General features: G+C 48.2%; 1 protein-coding gene and 1 long non-coding RNA gene across 6 annotated transcripts; one reads left to right on the top strand and one right to left on the bottom strand.

Moving 5' to 3' along the window:
• Positions 1 to 1,415: 1,415 nt before the first annotated feature.
• LOC140698751 (uncharacterized) lies at positions 1,416 to 12,046 on the bottom strand. Of its 4 annotated transcripts, none has more exons than XR_012076639.1 (4): positions 11,776 to 12,046; positions 6,064 to 6,154; positions 4,201 to 4,259; positions 1,416 to 1,972 (listed from the first exon to the last, which is right to left on the bottom strand). It is a non-coding gene; the product is annotated as an uncharacterized lncRNA (long non-coding RNA). The 4 variants fall into 4 exon arrangements; XR_012076641.1 differs by lacking the exon at positions 11,776 to 12,046 and adding an exon at positions 11,063 to 11,502; XR_012076644.1 differs by lacking the exon at positions 11,776 to 12,046 and adding an exon at positions 7,285 to 7,320.
• On the top strand, positions 11,585 to 22,400 carry RSPH1 (radial spoke head component 1). 2 transcript variants are annotated; one of them, XM_072969692.1, is made up of 9 exons: positions 11,585 to 11,878; positions 14,426 to 14,539; positions 14,642 to 14,747; positions 16,817 to 16,907; positions 17,391 to 17,526; positions 18,058 to 18,129; positions 19,523 to 19,679; positions 20,262 to 20,423; positions 22,206 to 22,400. In XM_072969692.1, exons 1-8 carry the CDS (start codon positions 11,825 to 11,827, stop codon positions 20,420 to 20,422), a joined length of 891 nt encoding a protein of 296 aa, XP_072825793.1. In that variant the 5' UTR covers positions 11,585 to 11,824; the 3' UTR covers position 20,423; positions 22,206 to 22,400. The 2 variants fall into 2 exon arrangements, with proteins under 2 accessions (XP_072825793.1, XP_006205015.1); XM_006204953.4 differs by having other exon boundaries at positions 11,586 to 11,878; positions 20,262 to 20,402.
• The last annotated feature ends 258 nt before the right edge of the window (positions 22,401 to 22,658 follow it).

The following is a 22,658-nucleotide window of genomic DNA, read 5'->3' as shown; positions in this document are numbered from 1 at the left end:
AGGCAGCCGCCTGGAACAGCACTTAGAATCCCGGACAGGGGAAGTGGGAGGGGGCGTCAGAGAGCGGGGTCGCATTTCCAAAAGGAGCGGGCATAGAAGAGGGCTAAATGGACCAAAAATCGCAGTAACTCACAGTCTTTAGAAACATGGAGAAGAGACTAGGAGTGGAAAGCAGTTGCCTCTGGGCTGTGAGATGAGGTGCAGAAGGGACAAGGTTGTATATTTCCAAATAGAATAAAAATAAATATTAATGTAAAGAGAAAAGGCAGAAGGCTGTGCTCAGCCGAGGCAAAGGCTTGTTAGTGGTAGGATGTTGGAGCCTGTGATGCCTGAGTTAGGACGCATCTGGGAGAGAGCTGCTTTGCAAATATCCCGAGATAACACCAAGGCAACTGCCTGTTTACAAGGGTGGCCCTGAGCAAACTATGTGTACAAGACAGGTGGGCAGTTGTCCCTGCTTCCAGACCCCTTGGCAGTGTTCCCCAGTGGAGAGCTTTCCTGCTCGTTTTCTGTACTGCAGTTAGGGGAGTGGTCACTGAGAAAATGCCTGAGTGTCTCTGGGAGTAGCTGGACCCAAACTCCGGCAGGGCAGTAGAGGGCGCTGGCAGGGGCTTACTCTCCCATTGGCCAAGCGTTCTGGCAGCTGAGCTCCCCTCTGCGGCTCACTTGTCACCTGAGCCTGTCTGCTGTAAATTCTTCCAAGTCCTAAGCCCACAGGTGAGCAGCAGCTCAGGGACATGGAAACAGGAAGCTGACCAACTAAGGAGTCACCCCCTCAGTGGAGCTGGTGCAGACACGTGTCGCATGCAGGCTAGAAATGTGTATAAGGTCTCCAGCAAGACTCAGGCCCTTTCAGCCCAGGCGTGGTGTGGCGGAACACGCGTCACACACCAAGGGGCCGTGCTCTACAGCTCCCTCTGGGCCTGTGTTTGATGATCTGTGAAGAGTGGGTGCTTTTGCTTTAAGCACTATGTTGACAGCCTGGAGGGAGGTGTAACTATAGTGGGGCCTCCGTACCCCCGGGGTCTGCATCTGGATTTAACCAACCGTGGACGGAAAATACTTGGACAGAAACTCCAGAGAACTCCAGAGTCACAACTTGAACTTGCCACACACCAACAGCCACTTACACAGCTTTTGCGCTGCATTAGGTGTTGTAAGTAATCTAGAGATTTCAAGTACATGGGAGGATGTGTGTAAGTTACGTGCAAATGCAACACCATTTACATAAGGGGCTTGAGCGTGCTTGGATTTAGGTACCTGCCAAGGTAGGGGTTGGTGGGCACAGAACCAACTCCCACAGAAACCAAGGGACAACTGGACTCATGTCTTCTCTACCAAACCTTAGCACACGCTCACCCATCTTCTCCCAGACAGCACGGAGCTGGGGAAGTTCTGGCCGTGCACGAGGAGGCTCTTTGCCCCGTTGGCTGAATCTGCCCTGCTCACCACAGGGGGACAGTCCCCCAACAGCCTACACTGATGACCTCGGCACTCACCGCGGTCACAGGAAGGCCGGGCCCTGGGCTCCTCCAGACAGCTACGTTTTCTAGTTCCCCTATTAACTCCTATGGTTGAAATCGTTAGTTTTTCATCCTTAAAACTGAAATCCTTTCTGAAACCAGACTCATGTAACTCAGTAATAAATGCAATTTATTGGCTGCGGTATCTCTTCTGTGCTGTCACTTGGGATCATCTTTCTGAACGCCAGCCCTGACCCCACAGAGTATCGTGGCCTGGCAGGAAAGCTGGGGGCCTGGGATCTGAAGATGCAGGCTCAAAGGCTGACTCCACACTTAGCACTGGGGGACCCTGGGGATGCCACGTCACTCTCCTGAGCACCTCTTTTCCTGCTGTGACTCCCCAGGGCTGATCAGCGGGTGCAGGAGGGCGTGTGTCAGGATGTGGGCTCCACGAGGGCAGAAATTTACCCCCTGTTCTGTCCTGCAGTGAATCCTTCCTGGAATTGCGCCTGGCACATCAGAGACACTCATTAAACCTTGGTTGTTGACTGACCAGCCACGAGAGTGAGTCAGAGCAAGACACTGCAGCTGCTCCATTACTGGAAAGCACAGCAAGTTAGTGTGAATATGAGTTAGTGTGAATATGAGTTGGTGTGAATATGTAATCATTTGAGGACACGTGCTGGGAGCTGATGGTAGGAGAGAGCTACAAAGTCCCTTTTATCAGCTTATTTTGTTGATTTGCCATTTTTCTCCTAAAAAAATGGAGTTTGATTCACTGCTTCCTCATCTTTAATATAACTTCTGTTAAGGGCTGGTTATGTGGCGTAAAGCTAAAAGAGGTTTTAAAGCCAAATATACCCGCGAAGTTCCTGTGCATCACAGCGGCCCTCCTGCTGGCAGACGCAGGAGCCTCAGAGAGAGGCCGCAGGACCACCACGTCACGTGGGGGGCGCCGAAGTGGAGCCTGCCGCCTGCGGCCCCTGCTCTCCCTGCAAGCTGAGGGCAGAATCCCCCGCTGCCCGCGGCCCCTGCTGTGCGGACGCCGCACCTACTGGATGTGTCATGCTGGAACACTCTCTACCTCTTTGCGCCTCAGCGCCTTCTCCTCTGAGGCGGGTCACTGGGTGCTCTGACCTGTGAGACACTGTCCCTGTGACAGAGATGAATCGGGTGGGTGCCCTTCTCCGGAGCTCACTATCTAGTTGGGACAAAACTGCAGAGAACCTCAAGCCACAGAATCTAAAAATCCCCCTCAGTGCTATAGGTTACACATTTTTTGGTTTTAACAATTTAAAAACTCTTTAAGGAAAAAAAAGCATGCATTTTCTATGTTATGATTTTTATGAATCAAACACAAGGGAACCAATGAAAGGAAATGGAGTTGTCTTCACCAAACTGATCTTGCTGAATAAATGCGCATCGTTACATTTCCATTCTTCTGTTAAGGAAAACCTCCAGGGTCCCTGAACTGAGACTCTGTACGCAGTGCAACAGATAAACAGGACTAAGCTGACGGGTTCCAGCACTGCCTAGAGGTGATGGCCAGGGGCCTAGTGTGGACCAGAGCAGATCCCAGCCCAGTTCTTTTCTGTGCTGCATCTCAGCACTCAGATGGCGTGGGTGCCAGTCTTAGGAAACCTGAAACTACCAGCCTGGTTTACAACCTTCCTGACTCTCCTCTTTGTGGAGGGGGAGGGAAATGACTTGGTGAGCTCTCCTGACAACTGTATTTGGTCCACAACCACTTAGAGGCTTGTTCTAGCAGCTAGATCATCAAAAACCAGGCCTGGGGAGGAGAGGAAGCCATAAAAGCAAGCGGGCATGCCAGAGCCACAGAGGAAGGGCCAGTGCCCAGAGCCAAGACAGGGCTTTGGGCAGGCGTCCCAGAGCAGGGAGCAACAAGGAATCAAAAAAGACGCCTGAAACAGTGTTTTCTTAATAACGCAACAGAGTACAACCTTCTCACGTAGTGCCCCCTACCTCCTTCAAACTGGTATTAAACATTTCTACTCATTCTTTATCAAACTTTGATTGAGTCAAGATAATTTTGGTATGTCCTTAAGGTGAAATACCATTCAGTCTTTTAAAACACTTATGAAGAAGTTTGGACACGTTCACCACATGATAGTAAGTGGTACCAGCACGTGATCAATGAAACGACTCAGTTAAGTACAAATATACCCGTGTTCAAGAGCCCAGGAGGACCAGACACCTGCACCGCCGTCCCTAGGAGGCGGCGTCATTGGTCATCTTCACTTTCTTCTTTATGCTCTACTGTAGGTTCCCAATTTGCCAAGGGCATTCACTAATTTTTAGTAATCCGAGCCTTGGCTCTGTGCTGGACTGTGGGGTCAAGGCCCAGGGGCGCTCAGGGAGGCTGACCTGGAAACGCAAGTCACAGCTGAGCAGGGAGACGCCCAGTGGAGGGGTCCGCAGCGGCTCGAAGCAGCTGGGAAAGGCGTCCCCAAGGAGGGGACACCAAGGGAAGGTACTGGTGCTAAAGAACTGTCCCCAGGTGGAGAACATGGGCACTGCAGTTCAGAGAGAATGCATGTGGATCTGTGAGGGTGAACTGGAGAAACAGGGTCTAAACAGTTAACAACAGCTAATGCAGGTGTAGAGTAAGCCTCTGGGAAAAGTGCTCACCTTCACAAATAATCAAGGAAATACAAAGAAAAGGCACTAGGAGATGTGGTTTTGCCCAACAAATTAGCAAAGTAGAAAAATGACTTACCTCCGCCGAGGGGGCAGTGGCCCTCACCGCCGGGGAGGGGGGGCCTGGCCGCCAGCGCTCTGAAACACAACACAGTGGGAGGGGTTATTCAGCGTTTTTTTTAAAAACGCTTTTTTAAAAAACTTCATTACATTTTTGGGAGGGAGGAGGTAATTGGTTTATTTATTTATTTTTAATGGAGGGACTGGGGATGGAAGTCAGGACCCTGTGCATGCTGAGCACACACTACCACTGAGCTCTGCCCTCCCTCTCCAAGGTGCTTAGTCTTAAGGCTCCGTGCTACTGGCCCAGGAACTCTTCACTCGACATAACTGAGCTACAGAGCTGGGTCTGAGATGCGGACAGAGACCTACGTGCTCAGATGTTCGTGGTGATTCTCTCCACTTCCTCATTCATCTCCTTCTGAGGGGAGCAGGTTCACAGGTGTTCACTGCATGAGTTTGCTCCATCACTGGCACACATGAACGTGTATTCTTCATATGCGTCAAATATTATATAATCAATGACTTTTAAAACTGAGTTAAATATACACATTACATCTACAGCACCTGGTGCTGCCAGAGTATTTTCAGGCTCATTATCTTATTTGACCCTTCTGACTTCCTGCAAGGTGGTGAGCCTCATTCTGGGAGGGGTAGATGCTTCACTCAGCCTGCAGCCTTCTCCCCTGCTCCTTGCTCAAAGAAACAGACCCATCCTTAGGCCCTGGAATGTGCGGCCCCTGTACCGTGGGATCTCCCACCATCACCACTGGCCACAGCAAGGTCATGGGTAATATCAAATGCGGAAACAATCACTGGGGAGGAATGACATTCGTTTTAGAATGGACTAACATGTAGTCATTATGTATCATAGTTTGGGGTAATTTGTTTAACAGCATGGATTAATGTCAAATTTGCCCCAGATGGGTCTATAATTTTCTCATTTCCTCAAAGCCCCCTAGTATATGACCCAGGGACCCAGCACACACTCAGCCATAGTTTTTTTTTAACTAATGTACTGAGAGAGCCCCTGGAAATGGAATCTGATTTAAGGAGAATAAAAAAAAAAAGATAATGAACTAGAAGGAAAAAAGAATGAAAAATGTATATACTTTACCTCTTAAAAAATTGAACCCAGGACCTCATGCATGCTAAGCACGTGCTCTACCACTGAGCTGTACTATATCCCCCTACTTTATCTTTTTTTAATTCTTCTTCTTTTTTTTAATAGAGGTACTGGTGATTGAACCCAGGACCTCGCACACGCTAAGCATGAGCTCTACCACTGGGCTACACCCACCCTCCTACTTTATTCGTTTTAAAATTTTCCAAATATTGCATAAAGTACAACTCTGTTGCAAACTGCTACTTAACACCACTATGACAAGCTTATCTGGCTGAGTGGTTCCTACATGCCAAGCACTGTACTGTGAGGAGGGGGAGGGGAGCAGAGCTTGCTGCCCAACACGAAATGCCTGTCTGCCCAAGTGCCTGACATCGCTTGTCTCCAACCGGCTGACTCCACTAACCTGTCTATCCACTGGTTGTGATGAATACTGAATAATCCCACTACCTGGGTGGAAAAGAATTTGTTTTCCTTTCCTGACAGAAGCATTCTCAGTATCCTTTCATTAAACTGTGTAACTCAGGCAGGTGTGTAGGGGTGTGTGCTTGTGTGTGTGTCTATTTCTTCCTCACTGGTTGCTACTTTTAAATGGGACATAACCTCAATTAAAAGAGCTTCTTACACCTAAGAATCTACTTGTCTGTATATTTCTAAAATCTTCTGTCTCTCCCCACCCTCATGTGTATTAGTGCTAATGAATATAAACATTAAACAAAATCAGTTTCTCACAGACTAACTTCCAGTCGTCACAATTACCTGGCTGAACTATCTTTGGCAGTTGATCCTCTTCAGGAAGACACAACAGGAAATGATTAAGATAAACTGGAGTCAAAACTTCCCCAAAGACCTATTGATAGACAAAATGTGTTTGGTTATTCTATGAGCAACAACAGCATAATTATTAATAATAATAGCTAACATTTACCAAGTGCTGAGTAACAACAGTGTAATCATTAATGATGATTGTTAACATTTACCATGTGCCTTACTGTATGCTAGGCACGTGCTAAGCTCATCATAAACATTTTATTTAAACCTCACCACAGCTCTATAAGGGCAGTTAACTAGAACCTCCATTTTACAGATGGACAAACTGGCTTCAGAAAGAAGCAAACAGAGGTAGGATTTCAAATCTGAGTCTTACTCTTACCTACTAAATGCCATAAAACCTCTATTTTTAAAAAAGAAGTTGGGGTGGGTGGGAGAGAGGGCAGGGTAGGGTAGGGACGGTATATAGCTCAGTGGTAGAACATGTGCTTCACATGCAGAAGGTCCTGGGTTCAACTCTCAATATCTCCATTTAACAAATAAATAAATAAATAAATGGCAATTCCTGTGTTTTTACATCAATCTATATCTACACATCTGTTTAGTATACGTTTATATATGTGCATATACGTAACAGTTCAATTTGGAAGAATACAGTAGTAAATAGCCTCACATTTCTACAGTTAAGATGCGCTTGAATTCATTTTGGTCAAGGTCTGCTTTTGTTCTGAATAGTTGCTACAAACTGAAAAACAACAACAACTCTATTTTCATTTTCCTGAATTGCCTCAGTTCTTATGGCCTCTTCTCTGCGTTGTCTTGGATGGTCCAGACAGCGCGGGCTCAGGGACTCAGCCAGTCGCCATGGCAACTGCCAGGCAGCCCAGCTTGGAGGTGGTCAGAAAGGTGTGGAAGGCAGGCAGCGGCCCGGGGGGCTCCGAGACGCTTTCCCCGCCCGGCGTCCCACCGTGGACGCAAGAGACACCCTGACGCGCCGCTGCGCAGAACCACGTCCAGCCCCTGACTGCGTTTCCTTTACTTGTTCTGTTTGTTGGGGGAGGGGGAGGGGGAGAGAGGTGGGTCTCTCTCATTTATATTTAAGAGACGTAAAAAAAAAAATTTCTTACTGGAGGAAGGCAGCGCGAGGGCACCGTGGCCCCTCACCTTCTCCACTCGGCCTCGCCCCTCCCTTCTCCCCGCTGGGCTTACCTGCGCAGGCTCCTTGCTGGGGGATGATGGGAAACCGCCCCTGGGGGATGATGGGAAACCCCTCCCGGGGGGATGGTGGGAAGGGCCAACTGGTGGATTATGGGAAGTGCCTCCTTGGCAAGGTTAAGAGGTAGGAGAGGAATTCCTCTTTTTTCCAGGGAAGAAACCCCGTCCTAGTGATGGCCTCACCTTTTTGCCTCTCACTTACCCCAATAAAATAAGAGGATGAGCTATGCGAACATTTTGTAGGCCTTCGGAGCTTGAAATCCCTGCCTCTGTGGGCACCAAGCACTTCCGGGTCACCTAAGGGTTAGGGGTCACGGGGTCTGGGGATGACAGCTGTCAGACTGGCCTAATGAAGTCTTTCTGGGACTACCCAGGTCTCTCACGAGAGTGAGTGAGGCTCTCTGCCCAACCTGAGCCCGGGAGCAGCCTCCTTCTGGAAGGAGGAGTTTGGAATCTGGGCTAGTTGCTGCTGTGGGAGCTGGGAGGCCAGTCCTGCTGTTCTGGACGCCTGGTCTGGTCTTGTCTGGACAATTGCTAAACCTGCAGTGTAGTGAAATTACTATAGATTGACTGACAGAGTTTTGTGGGGAACTCTGACTAATTTGCATAAGACGTAAATCAAATTGTAAATTTTAGGATTCAGTAGCTCAGTGGGTAGGCATCCAGCTGCTTATGACGTGATCCAGAACACAGTACGCTTAAATCACTTTCTGGTTTTTTCAGTCGAAGCCTCTTTGAGCCAGTGGTTCTCTGTTTAGTAGATGGTTAAGATCACTCCCAGAAAACCATAGTTATTCATTTAAATTGGCGGTCTGGGAGGCAGTAGGGTGGAGTGATTAACAGCAATAGCTCTTGAGTCGGGTGGCATAGTTTGAATCTCTGGTTGTATGATTCTGAGCAATGTCTTTACCTCTCTGTGGTTCCTGTTCCTTAGCTGTACAATGGAGAAATGACAGTGAGGACTTAAGATAATTCATATAAAATTCTACAAACACTGCAGAGAGTCAGGACTTAACAGACATTAGTTACTGTCATTGTGAACATTTGAAAGTTGAACTTATGACGTTTACTTTTATGTGCAAAAAGATGGTATTTATTTGTGTATTCTTGATTATATTCCAGATTTCTAATATTTAAAAATATTTTGAGATTTTATTATAAAAAAAAACATGCTCAATTGTAGTGGATGTGGCAACTGTCAAGTATAAAGAAGAAAATAACCATCATCTATTCTAAAGTCCCAACTTTTTCCCCATAAGAAAAACTTAATTGTGGGGGGTGTTTATGACCTTCTTATCTTTGCAACTAACTAACAATATGATTGTCGGGTCTTGTGTATTGATTCACTCGTACATTGTTTCTTTGTTCAGAGAGTGATGGGTTAATGGGTTTGGGCCTGAGATTCGGTTAAGATTGCAACCTTCTGTTATGTTATTGGTTCTGAGGGAAAGGTACACAGGGTGTATGTGTTCTGGAAGACCTGTGGGTTATTCACCTCTTCACCTCATGGATTTGGTCTCCATATGCTACCAGCAAGATGAAACTCTTGTGTTTACTCAGTCCCTGCTACCCTCCTCCAGCCCCTCCCCCACCTCAACATCACACAATACACCTTGAGGTCAGTGTGAGGAGAACTTTCTATTAATAATATGTAACTTCTTTGTGATATCTTTGTTGTTAGCATTATGTAGCTATCACAAAGAAATAACAGTACATTAATAAAATATCATCTTTGATCCCAAGGGCAGCTCTTTGAGATTGTAAGGGTTTATTCCTCTCAGTTTACAGAATAGGAACCTGAGGCTCAGAGGGCAGGTGAGTTGCCTGAGGTCACCAAAGCTAGTAGACCATGGGAATTTGAACTTAGGGATTCTGGCTCTAAATGAGTAATATTTCCAGCAAACAATGATGACTTTAAGAACTATTTTCCCTCCATTTAGATCAATTTTTAAAAATACTTCAATATTGGGTTTAAATAAATAAAATGATCAGGTTATTACTGTTGAGGGTATTAAATCTCAAAAGCAACTAAGGGCACCATGCAATATTCAGATTTAAAATGAAACACACTTATTTGTATGTTGGGAATTGAATATACAAGTGTATAATGGTCAAACCATCTATAAAAATAGAACTCGGATCCACAACTTACAGCCACAAGCGCAGGAAACCAGCTCATTATCTACAACAACCATCCCAGGAAGCCAGACTCCTGCAGGTCAGACTTGTAGAAAGTCAGGTTGCTGTCCCTAGTAGCTGATCCAGGAACAAACAACAACCCCTATAACAACTGGCTTCAAATGGCCAGGACTTAATTAATAACAGAGTTTCCTTAACTTTTGTCCCCACTTCCAACTTAGGACCCAGTCAGAGAAAGCTGAATTTTCATCCTAACCAACCACATAAGATGCCTGCTTCCAGTGAGCCCTCCTGCAGCCTCCTTACGCCCGCAGCCTCCAGTCAGGGCCCACATGAACCCTTTCCTTTTGTCTATTGTAAAGCTTCCCCACTCTTCTGCCTGCCTTTGAGTCTCTGCCAAAATGCAAGTGATGGTGGCTGACTCCTACGCTGTAGCAAGCCCTGAATAAGTAGTCTTTGCTTGTTCTATTGGGTGTTCTTTGTTTATTTCTGCATATAAAATAGAGAATCTTTTAAGTAAAAATGATAAAGGAAGAACGTTTTTACATCTCATCAGGGATCTAAAGGCCTGTATAGACTGGATTTCAGTGGCTTGGTTGAGCATCCACTGGGTGCAAAACACTTTTCTAGGTGCTGTGGGGGAGACAAAGATGAGGGTGGCATGGCTCCTGAGTATCCGGAAATCAGACAGCCACCCAGGTGATGATTACAGGAGACAGAACTTGGCTCAAGGTATATGGGAATTAAGGGATAGACAGTGAGTGCAGCTGACTTGAAGGATCACCAGAAGCTGCAGGAAGGAGGTGTCCGATATTTAGAGTGAAAAAAAAACTGCACAGAAATATGGTTAATGTATACTAATAAAACAAAAACCAGTTAAAATTAAATTTAACATTTTGCCACTCACCTTTAAAATAGATAGATGGATGGATGGCAGACAAAATAGATGATACACAGAGCTGAGTCCTTTTCTCTTTCTTCCAGCCCATTCCCCTCTCCCTCCCCGAGGGTGTCCCTATCCTGAATTTGAAGCTTTTTCTGGGAGTGGTCCCTTGGCCAGTCTTTGAAAAATGGCTGTGCTTTCTGATAGGCAGGGATGGGGGAAGGAAAACATTCCAGGAAGAGAGTATGGCACAGGCAAAAGCATAGAAGTAGGGAAGTGAGGGATGTATCTAGGGGAAGTACCTGGGGTCTATTTTGTCTGAAGCACGTGACAAGTAGAGGTTGGGGATGGTGGGCCATGCCGCTGAGAAGAGGACTTGGGCTGTGAACATGGAGAGACTGAATGCCGGTGAGCAAGTCTGGGCTGCATTTGGGTTTCTGAGTAGAGGGAGTGTGAGGTGCTGAGTGCCAAAGGCTGGAGACGAGAGGTTGAATTAGAGGCTATGGCCAGAGTTTACAGGGGTAGTAAGAAGGCCAAGGTCGGTGGTGGTGACAGAGGAATTGGGAAGGAGATCATGAGGGGCCCTGGGCAGGCAGAGTATCAGATGACTAGAGGGAAGCCAGGAGGAGGGACCCATTAACGACAGCGAGTGAGTGTGAATGCGCAGGTTAAGTGTGCGCGCGCCTCTGACTCTATTGGAGTGCGTGAGGGAGTGAAGCTCCATATGGGACCCGAAGGGGCTAGACTCACATCCAGGGTAGAGGAGGGATGTCAAACCCTGAAGGGCATCAGGGTAGACCCGCATCTGCTAAGTGGTCAGAGCTGACTCCTTGAGTCAGGAGATGCTTATAAACACGACAGAAGATCTCGAAGAGCACATCTCTGTGGACTGCCAACACCAAAGGATCAGAAGGGCCAAGAAAGTGAGGAGAAGCAGGCAGGTCCCGAGGGACACGAGAAGCAGAGGGCTGGGGCTGGAAAGGGATGGTGCCCAGCTCCGGGCAGCGGTGAAACCCTTATGAGAGCTAGCCCAACGCGCTTCCTGCACCCTTCCTCTTTAGGCCTCTGAGCCGAAGGTGGCGTCTAGTTGTAGGATCACCCAGCAGCCGGTTAAAAGGGCCAGCCATGTGGCGTCCAGCTTAGAGAGCAGGTGAGTTCTCGGTGCTCCTCAGGCCCCCCCTCCCTCCTCCTGGGTGACGATTGGCCAAGGCGCCCCTTTCCGTTGCTATGACAGCAGCGAAGGGAGCCCGTGGCTCCTCCCCATCCCTTCCCGCCCCGGGTCCCACCCCTCTCTTCCCAGGCAGCGATTGGCGGATGCGTCCCGTTGCTATGATAGTGTCCGAAGGTTAACAGCGGCTCCTTCCTGCTCCTTTCCTCTCCTCCCTCCACACCAGGAGAGGGGCGGGGCTGGCCGCGTGTCCATGGCGACGGCGGACGCGGCGGTGCAGGCTGCTGGTACCTACCTGCTAGAGAGGCGCAGGCAGCGGCGGAGATCCCGATTGGGGCGGGGCCATGTCGGACCTGGGCTCGGAGGAGTTGGAGGAGGAGGGCGAGAATGATCTTGGGGTGAGAGCTCCGGGTAAGGGAGGGGCACCCTGGGGTGCGCGGTGTCGGGCTGACTCTTGGAAGCTGGATTCAGAGAGCGGGGTGGCCTGGAGGCCAGCCGCAGTCCCCCGGGAGTCCCAGCCAGGGAGCAGGACCACGTAGGCCACAGCGGGCGCTGCGTCCTGGAAGCCGGCTGTGAAAGGTGAAACGTCATGACGTCTGCTTGCCACATGCCTCCTCGCTCCCCCCACTCCCAACCCGCCTCCCATTAAAGGCAAAGATTTCCAAATCGAAGGCTTTGGAAACGTCCTCCTTCTTACGGTTACCCTCCATCGAGGCAGCTTCCTTGATTGGCTGGGTCATCCCAAGCTGCCTGCTACTTTTGAATGTACTTTTGTATTATTCTGAAACCACTTCAGTAATGGGGCTTGGCTCCGCAGGATTAAGGCAGATGAAGGAAAGCGGCTTTCTGGCAGCCTTCAAGAAAGGCTAAGAAGGTTTCAGGCTCAGCGAAGGCTTCCTGGAGCTATTACCGTCGAGGCCTGTAATCCCGTATGCTTTCTTTACTCTCGTCAGACCCGACGCAGGTTGCTGGGATTGCTTCCTGGTTTGGACAGCGGAGAGAGGGTGAGGGGTGCACACCCAGTGACCGTGCTGGGCCCCGTGGGAGCATATTTGTACCGCCCAGAGATTAACCAAGCCAGAGGGTGACCCTTTCCTGGCTGACAGTTTGGACACCTCAGCCACTGTGTGTGTGCAGGGTGCAGAGGCGAGACAGTTTCAGGATTATCTGAAAAACCTAGCCCCTCTGCTGTGAAGCGTGCCTGCTCAGGCCTGTTTACAGCTCCGCACACCCATCTCCCAGCCTCCGCCTGGTTTGCTGCTGGAGACTAGCACCTCTCTGCCCTGGAGCCACCTGGCCAGTAGGGAGATCCAGAAGTGTCCCAGGACGGAGGCAGCGAGTGCTAAAAGGCGCAGCAAACTGCAGTGATGGGTACTCCAGAGCCCTCCGTGTGATGAGGCTGAGTCTGGGACGTCACCCGACATTGCCATACTTGGTGGCCTCCTCTTTCACATCTGTTTCCTTGTCCCCTTTACTGGTGTCTCTTGGGGTCACTTGAAAAAAAAATCACTTGCTCAAGGTCTGCTTCCGGGGACCCCAAACTACATCACCTGCCGAGTATGCTTTTTAGTCTGTCCCCTCAGCTGGCCCTACTGATTTGTAACTTTTTAATGCCTGTGATTTTTAGGTTCGAATCACAGTGGGGTTATTTTCAAGGCTCCCCCCTTATTTAGCCATCCCAGCGGCTCAGTATTGGTGCATTGGGTGGTCTTTGGGGCAGGAGGAGGAGTCTTTTGTGCATTTTGATTTAGACTAACCCTAAAACAAATTTGTAAGTTCGCAGATTTTTACCTTATATTCTGACCATGAATTTCTGAGCCAAATAGTGCTAGAAAAGCACATGAACTGCCAGAATGTTTGTTTCTGAGCCTTCGATTTAGTGTGTCTGAGCTTGTGTGTAATTCAGATTCAACGCCGTGTCAAACCATTGCTCTGTGCCCTGGCCATTTCATTATTTGTTATTTGCACTCTACACTTGTGGATTAGGTGCTGGAGGAACATTTATTTTATGAAGAATAGGGAAAATAGGGAAATAGCAAGCTTGTATTATGTTTTTTATTGATTTACTTTTAAGATAGATATGTAATTATTTCTGTATTAGGCGAGGAGTGTTTGAACCTTAAGTCTCTTGATGAAGAGTTTATTAAAATAAGATAAACTAAATTGAGTTAGGATATTCTGGGACAATTGAGCCCCGGTCTCCACTCCTCTCCCACCATCAGCTTCCTTGAAGGTCAAAGCTGCCTTCGGGTCACAGACACCCCAGGGATCATTTGCATTTTAAGTTCTGGATTATCGGAGGAAGGTGGGTCTAGGACCTGTTCCACCTGCATCTGCTGCTTCAAACATGTTCCTATAAAGAACTTGGAGTACCTCCCATTTCCCCCCAGATGGTTGGTTTTGTTTATAGTGTAAAGGATTATCATGATAAATTGGAAGGAGAGTGTGAAGCTCCCACCACGGACAGGTATCAGCTATGTGACCTTGAACCAATGCTCCTGTCACCCAGGCCTGGTACCTACCTCACCTGTGAGACAAAGTCAAGGGTAGAGAGGATTCAATGGAATACTCTTTTTTTCTTTTTAATTGAAGTATAGTCAGTTTACAATTGTGTAAAATTTGTGTCCATTTCTGGTGTACAGCATCATGTTTCAGCCATACATACACATACATATATTCCTTTTCATGTTCTTTTTCATTATAGGTTACAAAGTATTGAATATAGTTCTCTGTGCTATACAGTAGAAACTTGTTGTTTATCTGTTTTATGTATAGTAATTAGTATCTACAACTCTTGAACTCCAATGTATCCCTTCCCAACCCCTTTCCCCCTCTGGTAACTGTAAGTTTGTTTCTATGTCTGCGAGTCTGTTTTGTAAAATGCTTAGCACATGGTTAATGCTTAACAAATGGTAGCCATGATCATCTTGGTCTCCTTTGCCCAGGAATATGAAGGGGATCGGAATGAGATGGGTGAACGGCACGGACATGGGAAAGCGAGACTGCCCAATGGGGATGTATATGAAGGGAACTATGAACACGGTAAAAGACATGGCCAGGTCAGCATCGATGACTTAAGTGGGTGGTTTTCTCTGTTTAATACTTTGTTAGCAATTATTATGTTCAGGAGTGACATGAACTATACACTCCTTGTGTTTCAGGGGACCTACAAATTTAAAAGTGGTGCTCGATATGTCGGAGAATATGTTAAAAATAAAAAGCATGGTCAAGGCACTTTTATATATCCCGATGGATCAAAATATGAAGGTAAAATATTATCACAAAGCAGACTTCTGTGTTGTGGAGGTCTTTAGGGATTGAACTTGTCTGTGGATGCTGAGAGGTACAAGAAAGCTTAAAGTTCTCTGGATCAGTTAGTCATTCAACAAACACTGTATGCTCTTCTCCTCAGAACTGTTTTTGCTGTTTTCCCTTTATGACCAGCCCCTCTTCTGATGAACATATTTGTTTAGATGGTGGTTCTTTCATGAGGGCTTCTGGTCTGGGAGGTGCTCTGCCTTGTTAAACTGGCGTTCTTATCCCTGCCACAGTGCATTCCATGCCTTTTCTCTGAGCTGTAATCCGTGTTCTGCAAGCACTCAGTGCAGCTCTTTCTGTTGTCTGCTGATCCTGGTGCCAGCCTGACCCCACCCCCTGATAAGCCGAGAGTGAGCTCCTCAGGACGGCAGGTCCTTGTACAGCGCTGTCAGCCTCGCAGGTGCTCAGGACCTCGGGGGCTGATGGAAGAAATATGCAGGAGTCCCCTTTGTGGATGAACTTTGGGGTTTATTCATGTAAACGCGCTTCTTGGGTAATTAACATCCTCTTAGCCTGCCCTCCCTTCTTTGTCCTCACACGGAAGGGGATCCAGGCTTTGCAGATGCTAGAAGCTTATGTAAGTTTAGGCGTCCCCTTTAAGAAAAAGAATATGAAGTTGGTCTAAAATAAATTTTTACTTGTAATGAGACATCAAAGTAAACAAAGAGGTAAAACTATCACAAACATCACAAAAACTGAGGAAGTTAAATGAATTTTTTCTGTTATTTTTTATTATTTATTTATTTTTAAATTGGCATAAAGTCAGTTTACAATGTTGCGTCCATTTCTGGTGTACAGCATCATGTTTCAGTCATATGTATGCAGACACATATTCCTTTTCATATTCTTTTTCATTATAAATTACTGCAAGATATTGAATATAGTTGCTTGTGCTGCACAGTAGAAACTTGTTGTTTATCTATTTTATAGACAGTGGTTAGTATCTGCAAATCTCGAACTCTCACTTTATCCCTTCCCACCCCCTTCCCTGCCACCCTGGTAACCATGAGTTTGTATTCTAGTGACACGAATTTCTATAAGCTAACGTCCTGACACGCCTCTAGCATGCTGCTTTTCCTCCTTTGTTAGCTAATAAGGGAACACCTCTCTATATGACAGCAATTTTTAATATTTTCTGTAAAGAAAATAGAAGGAAAATTCTATCTTTTTTCTTCGATCTGCACATTGATCAAAATTCATCTTTTTATTATCCATAGTCTAGAAAAGTGTCATTCAGCCTAGTGACTTGTTACTGGCAATGCCATCTTCATCTTCAGGATAGCTGCTGATGTTGGGAGCTGACGTTCTGTCGAGCTCCTTTCGTGTGCGAGGCGTAAGCCTTGAGGACATCTTGAGTTTTCCAGGGCAGGGACTCATCTTCAATACCTTTCAGTTTACGATGTTCACTGAGTGGTATGCTGTTGCCCTCACTGTAGAGAGTGTGCTATGGATTTCATGGTGTCTTTGCCATTTCCAGTATTTCCTATCAAGTCAGCCCATAATTAGCAGGAACTTGCGTGGGGGTGAACGGCAGGGACTCGGGTGAGGGGGCGTCCAAGCAGAGGCTGGGTCGGCTGAGGCACAGCATCCCTCCGCGTGGCGCAGGTGGGGCAGCCGCAGGCACTGGAGCAGGTGCGAGGTGCGAAAGGGAGTCAAGCACTGGCAAGTGGCTGAGGGTGGACCGCTGAGGCTCCAGGTTGTTGCTGGATCGCTGAGCACATGCGAGACAGTAGGAGTGGGGTGGGGGCCACTGGCCACAGGGCAGCAGATCCTGACTTGAAGCCTCGGTGTGCTGCCGGCCAACTGGGAAAGCTGCTGTCAGCACAGATGGATGACAGTGGCCCACGAGTATACACCTGCCCAGGTCATTCCCCTGGGAGCCCTGGCTCAGTCCCCCGCCCCAGCCAGCTCCCCGCTCCGTGCCATCCATCGGCCTGGGGGTGGGCAGAGTGGGACGGGCAGTGGCGCAGGGCAGCGCCCCCCACCCCCGACCTGCTGCTCTTGTGCGGCCCCTGCAGGGGAGTGGGCGAACGACCTGCGGCACGGCCACGGCGTGTACTACTACGTCAACAACGACACCTACACCGGGGAGTGGTTTGCTCACCAAAGGTTCGTTCTCTCCCCGGCCCCAGGCTGACTCACGGGATGAGCCCGAGACGGTGTCTGACTTAGAGACGGCGTCACACCCAGAGCCCGTTGTCCAGCTCTGCCCCGCAGTTCATGGCTTTAGGGCTGGTGTGGGGCCAGTGCAGTGCTGGGTGGATGCAGACTCCTGGGAACACACCCAAGAGCCCCAGGCCGAGGGATGCACAGGAGAACTTCTGGGAGCTGAGCTGTGGCTCCCAGGGACACAGCCTCTTCCCCAAGCCCGCCAGCCACCCCGTGGGAGGGCCGGCGCTGACCTGCAGTGACACCCAGGCCTGCCTGGGCACATGAGCAAGCGGCAGGCTGTGATCGGTCCAGGTACAGAAGCCCTGTCGCTTGGAGCCCAGGCAGCCTGGGACCCCCCTCGACTTTCACATCTGTCTTAGAAACCTGGAAGGGTTGTCACTGCAGCAGAACATGGTGCACGGTGCTCCTTATCTTAACCAGGCACGGCCAAGGCACCTACTTCTATGCGGAGACTGGCAGCAAGTACGTGGGCACCTGGGTGAACGGACAGCAGGATGGTGCAGCCGAGCTGGTTCACCTGAACCACAGGTACCAGGGCAAGTTCTTGAACAAAAATGTAAGTCAATGGGCAGCGACATTTGTCAATGAAATTAGCAAACCCTCCTCCCCCATCCAGGAAAATGTGTGAGCAGAAAGTATGACAGAGCCAGGCAGACCTCCCCCGGGGGGCGGTGCGTGCCCTCTCGCTGAGTGACAGTAAAGCGCGAGTCAGTGTGTGTAATTACGATGGGATTTTTATTTTTAAAATCTCTTTTAAGAACAAGGTTACAGAGACTACATCAAAGTATTATGGGTAGTTTTATTTCTGGCTAATTTGACTGTGGGTGTTGACTAAATCAAATTTTTGTCATAAATACATTACTTTTATAAAGAGAAAAAAAATTTTTAAGCAAACCAAAGAGGACCTATACTTTGCAATTCTGTTAACCATCAGTTCAAAAAAGCATCTTTAATCCATGTTGGATTTCCCTCAATTCCACGCCTTTGGGTAGGTTTTATGAAGGTAACATTTATAAAGCACTTTGTACTTTCTACTGGGTGTCGCCACTCACGGGTGAAGCACCTCTTGGTTTCTCTTTGCTCGCAGCCTGTTGGCCCTGGAAAGTATGTGTTTGACATTGGATGCGAACAGCACGGGGAATATCACTTAACAGGTGTGGTAAGTTGCAGAGTGCATCTCGTTTCCCGCGTTCACAGGTGGCAGAGCTGCTCGGTGACACTGATCCTGGAGATGTGTGTCGGGGTTGGTTGCGGTGAGGGGGTGTAGGAAACAGGATGGGCAGAAGGGGAAGCTGAGTTGTGTCCAGACCCCAAGGGAGCCTTGAAACTGGACGACCCTTCAGAGTGTCCTCAATGGAGGCAAGGACCTTTGACCGCCCTGTAGACCAGTCATGGGGTATAGGCTGCCCATGGACAGAGGCATGAAACCTGGTCTGTGTGGTTTCTTTTGGGGAAGGGCAGTTCCTGGGAGGGACCCCATTGTAAGCAGTCAGCTGCCAACCCTCCCAGCAGCTGGAGGAATGAGCCCCTGATCCTGAGGGAGAAGTGGTGGGCACGTGAGTACCCAGGAGACAGGAGACAGCAGATACCCTGAGGGAACGATTCTCAAAGTGTAGTCCCTGGGCCACCCAGGAATCTCTTAGAAATGGAGAGTATTGGGCCCCCCAGACTTACTGAATCAGAAACTCCAGGGGTAGGGCCAGCGATCTGTGCTTTAACAACCCATCCAGGGGATTCTGGTGTGATCCAAGTTTGAGCATCACTCTCCTGGGCATTGATGCCGCCCTTCATGGGGGAAGAAACTCAGAATTTTAAAACCAAGTAGAGTAATTTATTTCTGAGTGACTCAATGAAAGTAATGGGCAGGGATCTGCCACTCTCTGTCACCGGTGTTATCACCTATGGGATAGTGACATTTTCCACATTCATAGGATTGACGTTCAGATCTTGGGACTTCTGTGATAGTTACAGAATCGAGAAGTGGACCAATGCGCTTGGCACGACTGACGTGTGCTGGCTGTTAACCATCGTCGGACTTACATTACCGTGAAACATTCCACGTTTAGAAATGATGAGCTTTGTCTGCTTTCACTGAATTTTATTTTCCTCTCCGTAACCCTGGAGGCTGGAGCTTATGCCCCCTCCACATCATGGCCAAATGTCTTTGGGTGTTTTTAGGCCTTTTCTTACAGTGATGTTCGTTTTATTATGTGTAAAGAATCTGAGAGCTGGGAGATGTGGGACACGGGGCTGCGAGATGGCAGAGGGCATCGAGCCCCAGTTGTTTCTTACCTGGGATGTGTCGTGTCTGAAAGCCTCTCGTGCCATCCGTGGAAAGAGCGCAGGTGCCGTGTGGCCCTGACCTTCATTCCTTGTCCACGTTCTTTCAAGATGTTTTCAGCCCTTACATGATACTCTGGGTAGTAGGCAATCACTCTGGTCACTGAATCGTGTTCTAAAAATGCTCAAATGCAATTCCAAGTCTGTCCCTTCTCCCCTCACTTTAAATATCGCACAGTGTAGGTCAATTTACATTTTTAAACTGAAAATAGGAAAGAGAAGAGGAAGAAGAGGGGGAGACATTAGTGACCGTCATCCCCAAATGGAAGGCCACCAGAATCACAGAATTGGCCTTGTGGACCCCCACCCTCCCTGAGAAGGAGCGCCTGGCAGACGGAGCTGGCCAGGAGGAGGCCCCAGGAGCCGAGGGTATGGACGCCCTGGGGCCGGGGGAGCGGGGCTCTCAGGGAAGCGGGCTCTGTGTCACAGGTGATGCTGGGTGGCAAGTGATTGAAGACCACCTCCAACTGGCCTCTGTGAACTAACGCTAACAGTAATTCATTGGGTCATACAACTGGTGTGGTTGGGGTGAGACAGCCTCAGGCATGGCTGGATCAGGCCTCCGCTCTCTGGTCTCGGCTTTCCTGCGCTCTGGCTCTGCTTGCCAGCATCCCCTTCCTTGGGAGACCAAAGCTTATTGACTTTATCAGATTGTCACCCAATCAGATCAGGAACCCTGGGGAGCAGAGCGCTTCTCTTCCTCAATATGGTCATTAAACCCTTGGGGTATATGTACACTTAACATAAAACAAAAGCGAGAAGCCCTTGGGAGTTAGAGTTGTCAGACCAACGATGCCCACCTCTGAACCCATCACTGGGATGGGGATGGGGGCTGAGATGCCAGTCTGTGTGGAGCTGCAACTCCAAGTGGGGAGGGTGGTTTCCTGGGGGAGAAGGGGGTGGGCTCTATGAGGCCCGCCTGCTGATACTGTCTCCCTCTGTTCCATCCAGGCAGGGGCGAGCCGGCGGAGGAGGCCCAGCCTCTGACGGACCTCTCAGAGGGGGAGATGGACTCACTGCGGCCCGGAGAGGAGGAGGGAGACATCACCAGGGAGGAGAGAGAGGGGTTCCACTATGACAGCCTGGACCAGGGTGAACACTTTGGGGCCTGAGGCAAGGAGGGGAGGAGGCCACTCGCACCCTGGGGTGGGCCGCAGGGCTCTCCGCCTTTGACCGAGGCCGTTCTGGGTCCAGGCCTGAGGCTCAGGAGGGCTCAGAGGACCCAGTCTGGGCACGTTGTGCCCTCCTAGGGGCCCTGCACACCTCCCCAGCGCGCGGGGACATTGGTGCCAAGCCTGTGGTTGCCAATCTCCACTCCACCCGAGAGCTGACCTCAGGCTGCAGAGTCCAGCAGACTGATGCCTTGGCTATATTTTATGACATGGTTTTCACTTTGGCTGAGTCCCAGGGGTACAGTGAGAGTCCAGCAGTGTTGCAACCAGCCCTCTATAAGTGGATTTGAATATATGATTGATCTAGGAGCTTCCACCTCTGCAGGTCCTGGAGCAGGGAGCTGGCCACTCTGTCCGACTGGGGCTTCAGCTTCCTGCAATCCTTAAAGCTCTTTCCCCAAGTGATGTGGGGACCACAGGGCAACTCAAAGAGGTTTCTCTTCTCCGAACCTGGTGTAAAGAGGAGATCTTGGAGGCTGAGGAAAGCGTGGTCCGGGAGCCGCCGGGGCTTACGAGCGCACCTGCTGTCACATGGCCCCGGACTGCGTCGCCGGGCCTGGGGTCCCAGCAGTTTAGTCTGTCTCTGTTGTAATTTAAGAGCGAATATATTTCCCATTCTCTTGCAAATAAGGTCTTAAATAATGAAGTCACATAAACCTGTTTTCTATTGAAATAACTTAGACTTTCGTGAGCAATAAGGATGCTAAGTCCGTAGAGATGCACCGGGTTGCGGTAGGCGGGGCGGCAGTGGGCGGGGCCGTGGTGGGCGGGGCGGAACCCAGGCCTCACCGGTTGTGACCTCTCGTCCTAGCCCGTGTCGCGTGGCTTGTCTGCATAACGCCCACGGTAATGACCCCTCGAGGGCACAGTGCCCGTCTGATTCTGTGTGGGCAGATGTCTAAGCATTTAAACTGCACACGGAGAGGCTCCGTACGTGGAGGTTCTTAAGTAAAAAGCAGGCTCAGTGAGTAAAACATTTTACCAAAACAGTAAAAACTCAAGACCTGTTTATTGTGGTTCCCATTGAAGGTTCACCCAACTAATTCCTTCTTCAACACAGCCAGCAGTGAGAATTACAGAGTTTACATAACAATGAAAATAATTCTAATTTAAAATTTCTTATTAAAATAAATAAGAATGAGTTCTTCAAATAATCTGATTTCTTATTTAAATACATATAATTTAAATAAATAATAAATAATTTAATTTTAAATAAACAGTGTTTATTTATTATATAATTAAATTATTTTAAATAAATAATATTTATTACTCAAATAACTTAAAATAATTTTTAAAAAATTTAAATTTAAATAATTTAAATAATTCTAAGTGTCATGACACATTTAAAAAGGCATCTTATGAAACTGTAGCAAATTCCTGCTTTTCTTTTTGTTAACTGAGGGGCCCCCCAAAATGGCATCTTTCACTCATAATGCAAGCTGTATTTGTAGCGTGTGCAGGCGAAAGATACTGATTGATTTTACTGTCACTTACACGGATGTTCTTGTCTTAGCATTTACCCTGAATATCTCTTTTGCTTAGTTTACTACTGAGTATCAAGAGAAAAATTATAAAAGTCTTTATAAGATAAAATTTAACATTCCTTTTTTTTTGCCGGATAAATATTTCATATTTATATTATTTATTGCAAAAGTTCTGTTAGCAAATCAAGAATTTTTAAATAGAAAAAGTTAATACACTCATGCTTCCTTTTTCTTCCCAGGAAATGTTAGTTTTGAAGAAGAAGAAAACAGGCCCTCAGATCTACGAGACTGAGATGAAGAAGCCAAAACGTGAGGAGAGTGTGTGAGGAAGGCGTGCCTGTTGCCAGGGCAGCTGGTACAAATCTGTCACTAGCCTTTCTTACTTAGTTGTTTGCTAAAATGTTTTACGACTGCAAATAAATGTCTTCATTATCCTTTGTTTGTGAATAGCCTCTGTTCAAATCCCGTAAGGGCTGCCAGGTTATTTTGCCATTGTTTTTTGGTGGAGTTTTCTGGGTTAAAGAAAAATGTCACATGACTGAAGCTCTGCAGAGGATGGCCGATGGAAATGGATTCCGGCTGCGTTAGTCGAGTGACTACATTCTGAAGTTCCTCGCTCGAGTCTCCTTCCAGAGAGCTTGGAAAACACCTAGAAGATAAGGATTCCTGTGCGCGACTCTCACCAAACACAG

This window comes from Vicugna pacos, chromosome 1, assembly GCF_048564905.1.
Source record: "Vicugna pacos chromosome 1, VicPac4, whole genome shotgun sequence".
Classification (NCBI taxonomy): domain Eukaryota; kingdom Metazoa; phylum Chordata; class Mammalia; order Artiodactyla; family Camelidae; genus Vicugna; species Vicugna pacos.
This window is presented reverse-complemented; position numbering and strand designations above follow the sequence as displayed.

Bases quoted from the DNA above. Each gene is read 5' to 3' on its own strand.
- RSPH1 (XM_006204953.4), top strand. From the start codon at position 11,825: ATGTCGGACCTGGGCTCGGAGGAGTTGGAGGAGGAGGGCGAGAATGAT. The intron at 11,879-14,425 runs GTGAGAGCTCCG...TCCTTTGCCCAG, and splicing joins AGGGCGAGAATGATCTTGGG to GAATATGAAGGGGATCGGAA. The intron at 14,540-14,641 runs GTCAGCATCGAT...CTTGTGTTTCAG, and splicing joins ACGGTAAAAGACATGGCCAG to GGGACCTACAAATTTAAAAG.